Below are 14,524 nucleotides of genomic sequence, written 5' to 3'. Positions count from 1 at the left end.
ATAGCTGCCATGTGGGGAAAAAAAATAGGAGTCAGGTTCAATGGGAAATTAAGAAAGAGAGGCAGAAGTCCTGGTTCTGCACAACCTTCCAGTATGTAGTCTGTGAGCTGCGGAACTGAGCTGTTTCTTACCTTGGGCTCTATGAGCCTCCACGATATCACCACTGTAAAATTGCTGTTAGCTTACCTGGGTTCTTAGCACTGATAACCACAGAGGCTATTAAACTACACTCCATCTTCAAAAGAAAACACAGGCTACACTTCATATTGGAAAAGTATTTATTATGACAAAAATAAAACTGTGGACTGAAAACAAATAGATGTTATGTTATATTGCACCATGATTGCAAATGAGCCAAAACCTGCCTAAAAGGTTAACATTCCAGAGCAAGCCGCACCTTTGTACTTGGATAAGTTGGCATGCACACAATACATTAGAACATAATTGCAAAAATAAAAAATCATGACCATGACCTAATATATAAAAGATAACATTTCGTGATAGTGAAAAGTATTAAAATTCAAAACCCATGTCTTTTCAACAACCTCACAATCAAACAAGCTTGGAACCACTCGTGGGGAGTGATGGTGTGAAACGCATTTGGCATTTGCTTTTACACTTTCTTGGTTATCACTTAAGTATTAGAGCAATTGCACACACTTAGGTTGCTTGCTGAGGGTTCAGAAGCAGTATGTGATATGGGCGATATCATTTCCTCCTGTATAAACACCAGAGGACCCACAAAGAGATGGGACCCTACCTTGACCTTATTAATTCTATCTTCTATTGGCCCAAACTGCTTGGCAAAGATATTGTCAGAACACTTGCACAAAGCCTGAGATGTAACCGATAACAATTTCTATTTAAATCTTATGAAATGAACATATATATACATTTAAAGAGTTTTGCAGTCTGAGCTAGAAGTATAATGAGTACAGGGTCTACTTTCTCTTTAATGTTATATAAAGCACCAAGTTATGTGTGGAGACGACAATGTGTAATTACAATCATTACACTCCCATTAGAATAAACAGGACAGCAGGGCTATAACGGCCAGGAATTTGCTTTCCTTATTTTAAACTACATCTGCAGAACAGTCAAATGGGGAAAGAGAAAACTTTCTCACAATTGGAAAAGCCATAGCCATCATTTTATTTTACAATTTCAGTGGAACAGCAGCTAAGCTTTTTTCAAAACCATGATGAAAACTGTTCACGACTAGACTGAAAGTTTCTCCAAGAAAATCAACAGGGCTCCAAGGAGTCCATGAATTTCCTGAGGGAAATTATACGCGAAAATGACTAGTTTCTCATTACTCCAACTAAAATACGCCCATAAGTCAGGAACTCCCGAGATCAAGCGATGGTCATCTGCTGTCCGAACACACTGATAGCCAGAGTCGATCATCACTGATCAAATGACAGGGCTGGCTCACGTGCTCACCCTGCTGCTGGGACACAAAGAACTAAACAACAGCCCCACCTAGCACTTGCTTCAGCTGGGAACTCTGCACATTCCAAGACATTTGGGGGAAGGGAATTTATGGCACTGCACGATACCCCAGACACTTAAAGCACCTTGTGGACTGAAAAAAATGAGGTAATTTTTAAAATTAAAATTTAATAAGTTGTGCAAGAAAACATGTCATTCTTTTAGACGTTTCATTTTCTATACTCAGTCTATATATAGCACATATTATTATTTCTCCATTTCAGGAGAAAATGCAGAGAATTAGTTTAAAAAAAAAAATCAAGATGCGCCTGTGTGATTAGCGTTCCAGATTCTAACCCAGAATGATAACTGCTCTCAGGTTTTCCAGCCATAATACAAGCAATTAGAGTAGTTCTTCTCCCATGCTGCCAGAATTAAACACAAAGAAGGAAAAAAAATATCTCTCACATCCATATTTTCTTACCTAATTTTAGTTGATTTTTACCACACAAAGCTTGCCTAATTTTGAATTTGTTTATTTAGCTTTGGTCACCTAGAATCCTTAAAATATACCTTGCTTTCAAAACGTGGCTCTTGGTGTCAGTCTTCACGCTCTATTGAGTGACTAAAGATGACTTTTGAAAACTGGTGACCTTCAGCACAAGCCATTTTCATGCCTCAGTGGACTTGAGCCAGCCACTAGGGAAAGCCCAAGTGTTTGAGATGCCTTAAGGCAAGAAAGAGAACAAGGGAGGAAGTGAAACCACTAGTGGGAACTGAACAACGAACAAAACGACTTAAATGTGGTACCACAAGCATTGCCCTACTATTTTAGATTTAAAAAAATAGTAATAGCGTGTAAGGCTTTAGAATATGAAAAACATTGAGACTTAGTTTACTTAAAAGCTCCTCGGTTTGGGAAGAACAAAAATAAGTGGATAGATTAAGATCAGAATCCATTTCTTTAGATAGTCAGTGCAATGTTTGGCTAGATACAAGACAAGAAGCTGTATCTTGAGGTGACTCACTGATAAAAGAGTAAAGGACCTTTAAAACTAAAGTTTGGGTGTGTGGGGATTTTGTTCCAAAGCCACAGATAAAAAGTTAACTCATAAACTTCACCATGTAGAGGAACAATCCCTGTGTTTTTACAGGGTGAAGGATTAAATGAATGCTCTTGGAAACAATTCTGCTTCTAATCTGTTCTGAGATACAGCATCAAAGACTTAAAAAGTTTTATTTTCTTCAAAGATTCCTTCATGGCAGACTTGGCAGATCAAAGACCATTATTTATAGCATTGTCTGTACCCTTCCTTGTTCCACAGGAAAATGACTGTTTTCTTTTTATGCTACAATGAAAGTTAAATTATATTTAATTAAAATACCAATGGCAATCCTGGCACTGAGGATGCAGAGGCAGGAGCTATTACAAAGGGAATTATTTAAATCTGCTTTTAAAAGAATGAAATGAATATATATTTCCTCTAGTGAATATGGAATAAAAGTACTATCCCTTTAAGAATGTTAACACAAGACCCTAAAAGCAAACGTTACATATTCAATCCTCAGTTTTCAATAGATTATATATAATATATATTAATATTTCTGGTTTTAAGAAATAAAATCACATTAAGAATAAAAATATTTAGTGCATTCCCCTACAAAAGCGAGTGCTACTTCTAAAGAGATTCTCAATGTGCTTCTGGGTGAAGACGACATGCTCAGGTAAGAAAGTGGCACAACTCATTTGCAAGGGTAGTGGGGTTTTGTTTGTTTGTTTTTGCACTTTTGGCAGTAACATATTGAATAGATTCTAGATAAACTTAATTCCTCCATTTGTGAACTAAAAAATATAAGGTGTCAAGCAGGTATGGGAGGTTTCTGTACAATACAAACTCTGTCAAATAACATGAGGAGACAAAGGAGAACGAGACTCACGTCACCCGCTCCATCTCATCGGCTGTTAATGTGACCCCTAAAGAGCAGAGTAAAAAACTGAGAACTCATCTCAAAGGAACAAAGGCACCATCACAAATTTACATTTTTCATCAAGTAGTATTTTACAGCCATTTGGTTTACAGTGAACATTCAAGTCAAATGCTTAGCATCACACACGTGCTTGGGTCCGAGCATTCTCTTGGAGTAAAGGATCACTGGTTTCCTGCTGCTGTAAACGGGACTTCCTAATGGACCCTATCCCAGTCAATGGCACGATGTCTACTTGAACACTGGTTTCATATTTAGAGGGCTAACAAACATTGCTTCTAATTCAAACTAATTAGGCGCTTTTAAAAAAGGATTTAGAAGTAAAATAAACTGTACGTTTAACAAACAGCAAATCTGCATCTATATTAGTAGCTGTTTGGCAAAATACAATCAACTATTAAAAACACTTTCAATATAATGCTGACATGGTAGTATAAAAATAACCATATTATCTGATAGAAGGAAACTGAACCAGCCAATCTCATTAGATACAAGAAGGCGAAAGGAAGAAATATGGGGGCGGTAAATATGCTCCGTCTCAAGACAGGTTTAAGAGAATTTTTTTTGTATTCATGGTAAACAACATAGTGAAGTGAAGTTCAGGCAAAGTGTGCTTTAGGTAATTGGTATTTTCTTAGTCCCTCCCCCCAGCAACAAACACCACCCACAATGATTTATATCTGTTTTTCTCTTCCCTCTGATTATGAGTTATATTTAAAACACACAAGAAAATTAAACTTTTCCTCTACTTGACACAGAATCACTGAGAAAAGATTCAAAGTTTAAACAATTTCCCACAGCCCAGAAAACTTTTCCACTGGCCACTTTCTCAGATCAAGGGTGCAAACACTAAGGAAAAATATCAAGTTCAACTAAATTAACTAAACGAAACAAGCGAGTACACCTGAAAAGAGAAAAATTTAAGGCAATTTACATACAAAAACCTGAAATCAAAATACCAATTTTGAGCAGGTATTTAAGAACACTGAAGCTGATTTTGATCCAAATAAAAAATACTGCAAATGAGGAATTACCCCCAAGTACACATTACATCCTTTCCACACAGCAAATGACCCTTGTCCTCCTTTTTCATCCGAGACAACGGCCTTGGGAACCGTTGAAACCATCCAGTAGGCCTCTTCCTTTCATTTTTGTAACCAATAAAAGCATTTATTTTGCTAAGATTATGACAACATGTTCTACCTAGTGGGTTCCAGGCCAAGGACTTCTTAGAAAAAGCCTGTCTCAAAAAAAAAAAAAAAAAAAAAAAAGAATACGAGCATTGAGTCTTATAGGAATAATCCACAAGCTAGGGTTGATTCAACAGTGACCTACAAAGTTTAGGACAAAGTTGGTCTACACACACAGAGAGATGGCAACTGTCTGAAGCCTCTTTCCCATCATCCTCAGCCAGATTTAAAGAAAAGCCATGTTATTTTGCCTTTCAGTAACATACTGCTGGTGATAAAGTATCTGAGAGATACTACTACACACCTAAGAAATAAAAAGGATTATTCAAACTCTGCCTGCTGCCCAAAGCAGGTACGGGATCTCTGACAGAATAGCTGAAGATTTGACAATAAAACAGGCAGCAAACTGATGAAAAACAGATTCCAAGTGTCCTAGCTTAATTCCATGTTGGTGTGTTTTACTAAATTCTTACAGTTATTAACACAGCAAAAAATCTTAAGCTATCAAATAAAGCCAATAATATTTACCATTGAAGCTGGCTTTCCAATTCATGCTTCACCGTGTGTTTTAACGAAATAGTATTAGCAGAAAAATGAACTTAATTCGTTACATAAATAAATGGACTATTTAATTCCCATGCAAAGAGAAACTTAAAATTAAACTATGATATGCAATGAGGTGAGGGAAGTTTAAAGGCAAGTATTCATGATGTTTGCACGCATACACAGCTTCTAGGTAGATTTTCATCATCATAAGTAATTCCGTCCGGAAGATGAAAAGGGTTCGCAGAGAACAAATGCTTAGTGCTGGAGGAGTAGTCCATGACGATTCCTACCACGGCTCTGTCAAATCCTAAGTACCTGGGAAGGAGGGAGTGGTGCCCAAGAAGTGAAAGAAACGGTTGTAAAGGATATTAACAATACTTCGGATAACATGAAATATATGACGAACAGTTTTTACAAGGCAGTCACCGAATAGTTAGAACAGGCAGTCAGAAGAGTTCTGTTGCTGCAAACTTAGTTACACATTATGCTCATCCGACTGAAGATTAGTGCATCTGAAACAAAGGTAAGAAAACATCTTTATGTTCCAGGCCAGCGGCACTTGATTCAAGTGTTGCTCAGAGGTTTGTGTTGTTATAAATTAAACATGCTGCTGCCTCAGCAGCCAAAGGTGTTAGGAAAAATGTTCATGTCACGGAATAAATAGAGAAGTCTTTTTCAGGCAAAAAATTATCTCACACCAATCCTGGAGGTCATCCACTCTAGACCTTGGCATAACCTAAACAAAAGACAGAAGTATTTTAGAAATTAGAAACTTTCTGTTGAAAGGTTGAAGCCATACTTACCTAAACGTTCATGTTACAGTCAAATGCTATTTACGGATATTGGTGACAACTTTTTACCCCCCACCCCCCAGGAACAGGGTCTCATGCAGCACAAGTTAACCTCAAATCCTCTACGCAGAAAATATGAACTTAATCTCCTGATCCTGCTGCCTCGATCCTGCCTACAAAGGCTGCGATTGCAAACATACACCACCCTGTATATGCAGTAATGGGGACAGCAGCCAGGGATTTATGCATGTTGTGTGAGCAGTCTAGCAACTGAGCCAGATCCCTAGTGTCCGTCAGAAACAGATTTCAAATAATGTCCTAAGTGAAATTTTAATGGAAGAGTCACTTAAACAAAATGATCTTGACCATTCAAACAAAGTGGCAAACTGCTCTGGTCTTATCTCAAGTTCATCCAGTTTTTCCATCAAGATTGAAAATACCATACCCATTCTCCCCATTTAAAATGAGCTGAACCCACTATAAAAACACCAAAACCTTCTCCTTATTCACCCAATTTCTAAAGTTTCTAAAATTTCTAAAAACCTAGCTATTGCATTGCAAAGAATAAAAAAATATAAAGAATATAAGAAAAACTAAGCAATAAGGTTGATATGAGGACCCTTGGCATAAATAGGTAAAAACACTACGACACCCCCACTTCTCCTTAGCACCCTCTACAATCACGCTCACAGGAAAGCAAGAATAGACTATAGTGGCTTTTGTCAAATGTTTCTTCTCTAGAAGGACGCCTCCTGAAAGGACTCTTGATAATACAGGAGATACATTCTTGGATAAAACTCAGTTAAGTCCTTTCAAAAAATGTGTAATTTCTTTAAAGCTTTCTCTTTAATTTGGGTGGCCTCACAGTTTTTGCTTAGTAAGTAAATGATGAAGGCACAGATGTGCAAAAAACCCAACTTCTAAACATTTAATTCCAAAGCTGCTTATGCCTTTGAAAATACTGCATTTATGTTAAAAAAATTATGAAGAACTTGCTGGTAAATTGTTCACTAGAATTATTTCCAACGTCTAAGCCTGAGAAACAATATAAAAACCATTTTTAAGAAAAGCAATAAAAGGTGTGAGGACAAGGACGTAAAGCTGTCCCAGCACTGTGGAAGGACCTTGGGAGTTCCCGGATCCCACCTACCCTTCTCCTGTTAGCGCACAGCATGACTGGATGTGCCACGGGTGGTCCTTGATTGAACTAAGGGTGAGGTATTTGGAGATCTCGGCTGCTGTCATACACCCTTTCATATCCTGCTTATTTGCAAAGATGAGAACTGCAGCTTTCCTTAAATCCTGCAATTGACACAAAATACTGAAATAGCAAACCTGTGCACAATCACAAATCAGATTTATATGTCAACTACCATAAACAAATTAAACTCTGAAGTGAGAGCATAAAATATACCCTGTAAACTAATTATATGAAAGACCTCTATTTTCCAAAAAATTCTTATACTAACATTTAATTTTAAAATAATCACATTTTAATGCTTATCCTAATAAAGTATAATTATTTTTCTATTTTTGGATAAAAAGGGTCAGACTGATAAGAAAATAAACACTCTACATGTGTGATACCCTTCTGTACAGGTGAGAGTGATAATCTTATTAGCCTTTACAGAACTTTAAACTCACTAGTAGTGGTCACTTGTGGCTTTGGTGTTTTGTTTTTTTTTTATAATTAAAACAATATGACATAACCTGCCAAACTAGATCAACTGTGACATACACAGGGAAATAGTGTCACTCTCAAAGTCATGAACTTCAGCTATGTGCACAGTTTTTAGCAGTGCACATTATTAACATAGCTAAATCTCCTGTTTACAGTGCTGGGGCAAGTGAAAGCCACTATTGGTGGATTGTGGCGTTCCCTCAAAAAAACCAGAAATATAACGTCGTATGACCCAGTTATACCATTACTCGGTCACCTCAAGAACTCTTAAGCCAACAGGCCACATAGATACATGCACATCCACGTTTATTGTTGCACGAATCATTAGAAGCCTACAACAGAAGTGCTCTAGACGTCTGTTAGCAACAGAACAGAGAAATGTGGTATATACACAATAAAAATCTTCAGCAATGAAGAAAAATGAAATATGACATTTTAAGGAATGTGGATGGAATTAAAGAACATTATGTTAAAAGAAATAAGCCAGACTAAGAAAGACAAGTATGTTTCTCTCATATATGCATCTATTTCTAAATTTAGTTTGTGTGTGTTCACAGGAGCGTAGTGGTCATCAAAGTATTAAAGAGCATGGTAACGGGGAGACCTCCGGGGAGAAGAAAGGGGGACAAGAACAATAAAGTGATGGAATTAGTGTGGTCTGAAAGCAGACAGGACTATTTGTAGAGCAGTAATGGGACCAGCAAGGGCGCACAAGGGCACAGAACCAACTGATGGACTCATGGGGGCTCACAGAGATCAGGGGGACTGTAGGATCTGGCCTAGGTCCTCTGCATATATGTTATGGCTGAGTAGCTTGGAGTTCCCCACAGTGGGAGTGGAGGGCTGTCTCTGATCCTTTTGCCTATTTGTGGGTTCTTTCCTTCCCCCTAGGCTGTCTCATCCATCCTTGACGTGATGGTATGTGTCTAATCTTATTGGAGCATGCTATGCTGTGTTTGGTCGATGTCCCGGGAGGTGGGCTCTTTTTGAAGAGATAAGGGTAGATCTGGGGAGAAGAGGAGGTGAGGAGAAAGACTGAGGGAGAGGAAACTGCAGTCAGTAAATAATATAAGAAAGAAAAAAAGGCTTAACGGCACATGCCTTTAACGCCACCACTCCTGAGACAGAGGCAGGCAGATTTCTGTGAGTTCAAGGCCAGACTGGTTTACAGAGCTAGTTTCAAGACAGCCAAGGCTGATAGACAACCTTGAAAAAAAAAAAAAAAAGGAAAGGGGGAGACAAGGGCTGGTGAAGGCAGGCAGAGACATACTGTATGAAAATACCATTAAATACCATTACTGTGTATGTCAATTTACAAAATCAACTTTAACACACAAACATGAAAAAAGTGCAAGTTACCAAAGATAACACGGAATTTAGTATTTTACACATATGCACAGGAATAACAATTACTACATTTAGATTCAAGATACATCTGAGACAGAAAGCAAACCATACTGGAAGATCCCACAATGCACTTCATACCTTATGCTAAATAGCATGTGCAAGAATATGTTTCATTGTTACTTTTTTATATCTCAAATATTTATAATCAAGCTACCTCAAATCATTCATTAAAGTTATTATAAACTTCTGGCTGAAAGACATTTAAGTCCCCCCCCCCACTCCTAATCTCAGCATATCAATTTTTTAAGAGCAGGAATCAATAGTTTTAATGCTGAAAAACAAACAGCTTTTAGTAATCATATCAAACAAATTATCAGGATTGAAAATATGTGATTTTTGACACAGCTTAAAAAAGAACATTCTGCTTATGATAAAATGGCTAACACTGTTTCACATTAATCTTTACATAAAACAAAACCAGGTACATATAACTTATTCCATGTTTTAGAGGTTTGCTTTCAAAATTTACCTCATGAGCCAACATTCTGTATAACTCTTCTTTTGTAATAGCCAGCCGTTCCCTGTCAATGCTATCGACCACAAGAATGATGAACTAGAAGGCAATTTTAAGATAAAGGAAGAAAATTAGTGGCTTGTTCAGTCTTTTGCAAAGTCACTGCAGTGACTGGGCATCGTCACTGCTCTACAGCACCAGTGCTTTTCCACCAGAGAGAGCTTGACACAGAAGCACAGCAGGTAGGAAAGTCAGATGGTAGCACGAACGCAACACCTAACCTCCTAAAGCTCCTGACTGTGGGTAATAAGAAGTAATGTTTACAGCAAAACAGGAATTTAATACTCTCTCATTAAACTTCAAAGCCTTCATTCTACAATTCATTACACCAATGGGGATCAAATGACCCCTTCACAGGGGTCCCATGTCAGATATCCTGCATATAAGATATTTATATTACAATTAACAACAGTAGCAAAATTGCAGCTTTGAAATAGGAATGAAATAATTTGGTTGGGGTTCACCATAACATAAGAACTGTATTGAAGGGCTGCAGCATTAGGAGGGTTGAACTTTAGACAATAATTGATTACTTATTTATGTATAAAGTCTTTTGCCTATTAATTAAAAGAGTTAATTTCAGAGAAAAAGTGTTTTTCAAAAATAATGAATAAGGTATTTTTTTACAGAAGGAATTTCAGCAATAAAAGCTCAAGAAAAAAGCATGCTAAACTGTGCCAAGTTGCATGCGCTGACGTTAATATGCTAAAAGGCAGGTGGTATTAGAAAAGACAAGGAAAACTGGAGAATCTCTGCATATGTGCCTTTGTGTTGGGGTAGGGTGGGAGATAGGTGTGTGTGTGTGTGTGTGTCTAAAGTAAGTCTTAAACATTAAGAATACAAGCAAATGAAAAACTAAATAAAAACAACTTTGTTAAGTACATACAAGATAATAGTGAAATGGAGCTACTAAACCAAACAGTGTATAAAAGAAAGGGCTAAAAACTCAGGGGTAGTGTCATCCCTCTTATAGAATAGGAGAGTAATATAAATCAAGTTACAATAGAGAGACTGGAATCAACTTACAGAACAACCAACTACAGTGTAAACTCAATGCATACTACAAGAAAGGGAAGCATGGCAAAGAATGGGCAGAATACCAGGAAGTAACTGGATTAATGGGAGGAAGCTATCAGGAATTAATGCCCGGAGCTCCTTACATTACAAAGGAGATGCTCACTTTGGGAGGCCATATCAAAGTAAAGGCTTTCCTCAGAGCCCGGTGACGAGGGAGGACAAAGAGTGAAGCAGGCTGAAGTGTAATGGACCGTGCTGCTGTGTTGTGCTGAAGTGTACTGGGCCGTGCTGGTGTGTTGTGCTGAAGTGTACTGGGCCGTGCTGGTGTGTTGCAATAAATTCTTTGTGGTAACTGAGATATACTTGTAGAAATGGTTCACAAAGAGAGCATGTAATACTAATAGCATGAGTAATAAGACATCTCTAAACCGAGGTTAAGCCTAGATTGTCAGCAATTTCAAAAACTACCCCTCTGAGGTGCTGTAAGTGCACTCGGTCCAGCCTGAACCATCTCATCCTATTTGTGTGTAAGAACTGCCTTTCTTCACCGTTGGAGTCAACTGCAAGTGTTGACAGTGAACTCTGACAAGGTACTTCTGCCAGCTGAGCATATTAAAACACTGTTAATCTCCCAGTAGTATTTCACTGTCCAAATGCGTATTCTGCTGCCTTATAACCATATTTGCTCACCAACCACTTCTGTGCTGCTCGACCCCAGTGAAGAAGAGAACCCAGTGCATTTAATGTCTGCAGACTCACAACATGCCACTCTGGTTCATGCACTACACTGGAATACCACACAGAAAACAAAGTGGCTTGTTCTATTTTATTTTAAAAGGCAACGTGTGCATCAAAAATTCTTTGTGTTATACTCTTTCAGCTCCATTTTATAAAATGTCACTTTAGAAAACACGATTTCTTAGCTGTCCCTCCTTACAAAGAAAGCTTACATGTGTAACTGAACAACATTATTCTAAATGATAAAACTAAACATGGCATTATGAGAAAGAAAGTCGCCCCTAGACAGACAACCAAGCACAAATGAAGACAACACAGTATATTCCCCAAGCTAATCCTGAAGGAATGAGTGATAATAAGAAAACAACAGAAACTGCTCCACTCTGAAGCTCTGCACACAAGCTCTCTACAGAATTTTTCCATACACTGCCCTCTCGGGACCTGTCAGTGGCCAATACATTCATCTCTACAGATGCTCACCAAGCTCCTTAGTCTATCCTGTCCGGGTCTACATGATTTCTAATACAATTATGTGTGCAACAGAACACTGGGAACCCAGCCTCTTGTGCAATGTAAGTTTGCAGGTGTTAATATATTCAGTGGCTTCTCTGGACTAATTCCTCTACTTACTTTTAACATAAGCAATTTCTTCCCATAATCAAAATACTCAATAAATATACAACAAAAAATTCTATGTCCTTTGCCTTTTTCTATGCCAGAGGAAGAAAGTATAAAAGCCTTTAAAATGATAGTGATGGCCTGCAAGCCTATTTTTCACATTAATTACATCTGAAAATCTGGGTTGTTATTTGAAAAATTATGCTTAAAATATTTCGCCCCTTCCCTCATCAGGTAGTATGTGGCAAGACTCATTATTCAGCCAGTGTCACACTTGTCCAGTCCATGGAGCACTGACAGTGCCATTGTAAGGATGGTCTGGGCCAGCCAGAGTAAGCCCTCAGCTGAGAAGGATCTCGGCCAGGCATGGCGCTGCACACCAGAGAGCCAAGAGGATCCATGTAAGCGACCTCCAGGCCAGCCTGAGCTGCACAGCAAATTCTGCCAGCCAGGCACATTTTGCATGTATATAATCTATTGGCTTTAGTAAAGTAGGTTTATATTTCAATGTTTTCATTGACTATTCTGCCCCTCGTAGGGAAAAAACAATGCAAGTACCTCTTGAATCGTATCCTCAAATCTCCTCAGAACAAGTCTCAGCAGTAAGACACCACTGTGAACAGAACAAACTCCTGAGGACTCCCACTTGCCTTTCCCTCCATGAGGAAATCTCAATTCCTTATTAAAGGCAACTGCTAATATGCTTCTTTACAGCCTAGCCATCTCCTATGCTGACTCTTACAAAATTTTTTAAATTAAAATTCCAAGGTAATTTTGGCATACCTCTGTGTTTGAATAATAGGTGTTCCAGGACGAGCGCAGAGACTCTTGACCCCCAATGTCCCACATGAGAAAATGAGTGTTCTTCACAACTATCTCTTCAACATTGCTTCCTATGGTTGGAGAAGTATGAACTACTTCATTCATTAAGCTGTTGAAAGATAACATTGAAAACTCTGTAAATCTTGAGAACCCCAAGCACACTTCATCTCTTTGTTAAGAGAAGTCAACCTTCCCTACTTATAACAATCATAATAATCGCTAACACAAGAAAGAGAAGCTTGGAGACTTCCTGCACAGATAAAAGATGTAAACACAGCCCAACCCCTAAATACTATTGTCTCCTTTTTAATGAGATGAACTGCACGCCTGACACAAAGAGATGGGAACACACTGGTGTGGGTTTGAATGTCTATGGGCAAAACACCAATATGACCAGTTATGGTATCAGAATCAATGTTCCATACTGAAAGAGCAATTTCTGGATAACTGTGGCAACAATACTTGCAAAGTAGCAATAACTCAGTAATATCCTATGCATCATTTTGCTGAATGTCTATGTAAGCACAGTGAGAGTTAATACAGCCATAAAAACAAGTTTAGACTCACCAACCTATAATCTTAAGGTCACGGACAAATAGAAATCGTACTTAAAATGAACTATATTTAGAATATTGATTTTCATATCACTTGCATTCTTATTGACTGCTTAAACACTTCATTTAAAATGTATAAACTGGCTGATAACATTCCATGATAACATGTATTTGAAGACACTTATAATTTTCTCTTAAGTTTACATGTTATGTGTTTAACAATGTGCACAAGATTGTTATCAAAGAAAAGCTTCAGAAATAATTGAGATTTATATTAAAGGCTAAATGATATTAAAATACATTTTGGCTAATGAATAAAAATATACTAAAGGAAAGTAACAATTCAACTCTGAAATAATAACAAAAGGAGCCACCTGTTAGCAAATGTGTTAGTTAGACATTTGGAAAGTGAGCACCTCTGGCAACTGAAGGCTAACAATACTGCTTTCTTTCCACCCTCTTCTTTTGCAGGCAGGGCCAGGAATTTTAGCTCAGTGTCTCGTAGGGAACTGCTCTGCTGAGCTATAACCCAGCCCTAAACCAGGGGGATTTAAATGCAAGATGAGGGAGGGAGGGATGAGATTCACATAACAGTGCCAAGTACAGTGTGACTGTTAAAATGTTCCAGGTATGTAAATCATGGCAAACCCTCGCCAGGGGATTCAGGAGGTGTTCATTACTGACAATGAGCTTAATGTACTTCTGAGAATTTCAAGCCTGTCTCTGAAAGCTCCTAGAGTAGCATTTTGACCGCCATCATTTCAGACGAGTCTGGCTCTGTTAAACAATCCCAAAGCTCTTAGGGAAGAGCAGCTTCCCAGAGACAGCACTCTATTGATGCACGGCTCCTGAGGGAGCATCAGAGAGTCATCTCATCACCTCACCCCAGGATAGGCTGCACTTCATTTTGGTTTAATATTAAAGCCCATTCTTCCTTGGGAAGTCACAGAGAGAATACTTGCTGAAGGCTTTAGTGAGTCTAGGACATTTTATTTTACTTTTTTATTTGGTAAAATAAAAAAAAAGTTACATGTCTGACTATTGCATTATTAAAACTGGGAAGAAAGGCATCTCATTACTCAGCAAAGGTTTTCAGGAACTGTTTAGTAGGCACCAATACTTACAACTGATAAAGAATGGTGGTCTTCCCTGCATTATCCAGTCCCACAATGATTACTTTGTGCTCTAAAAAAGAAGAAAAGAAAACAAGCCATGAACATATACACTAC

The 14,524-nt window shown here is 38.1% G+C and overlaps 1 protein-coding gene across 1 annotated transcript in view; it reads right to left on the bottom strand.

The window, feature by feature from the left end:
* Window positions 1-271: 271 nt before the first annotated feature.
* The window catches only part of Arl5b (ADP ribosylation factor like GTPase 5B), a 29,376-nt gene continuing 15,123 nt past the window's right edge, over window positions 272-14,524 (bottom strand). Inside the window, exons 2-6 of the mRNA XM_005354649.2 lie at window positions 14,420-14,480; window positions 12,703-12,850; window positions 9,502-9,585; window positions 7,095-7,246; window positions 272-5,889 (exon numbers count right to left, since the gene is read on the bottom strand). Coding sequence (XP_005354706.1) covers window positions 5,841-5,889; window positions 7,095-7,246; window positions 9,502-9,585; window positions 12,703-12,850; window positions 14,420-14,480 — 494 coding nt within the window. The 3' untranslated portion in view covers window positions 272-5,840. The remainder of the gene's footprint in view (window positions 5,890-7,094; window positions 7,247-9,501; window positions 9,586-12,702; window positions 12,851-14,419; window positions 14,481-14,524) is intronic.

Source organism: Microtus ochrogaster, chromosome 16, assembly GCF_000317375.1.
Source record: "Microtus ochrogaster isolate Prairie Vole_2 chromosome 16, MicOch1.0, whole genome shotgun sequence".
NCBI classification, from domain to species: Eukaryota; Metazoa; Chordata; class Mammalia; order Rodentia; family Cricetidae; genus Microtus; species Microtus ochrogaster.
This window is presented reverse-complemented; position numbering and strand designations above follow the sequence as displayed.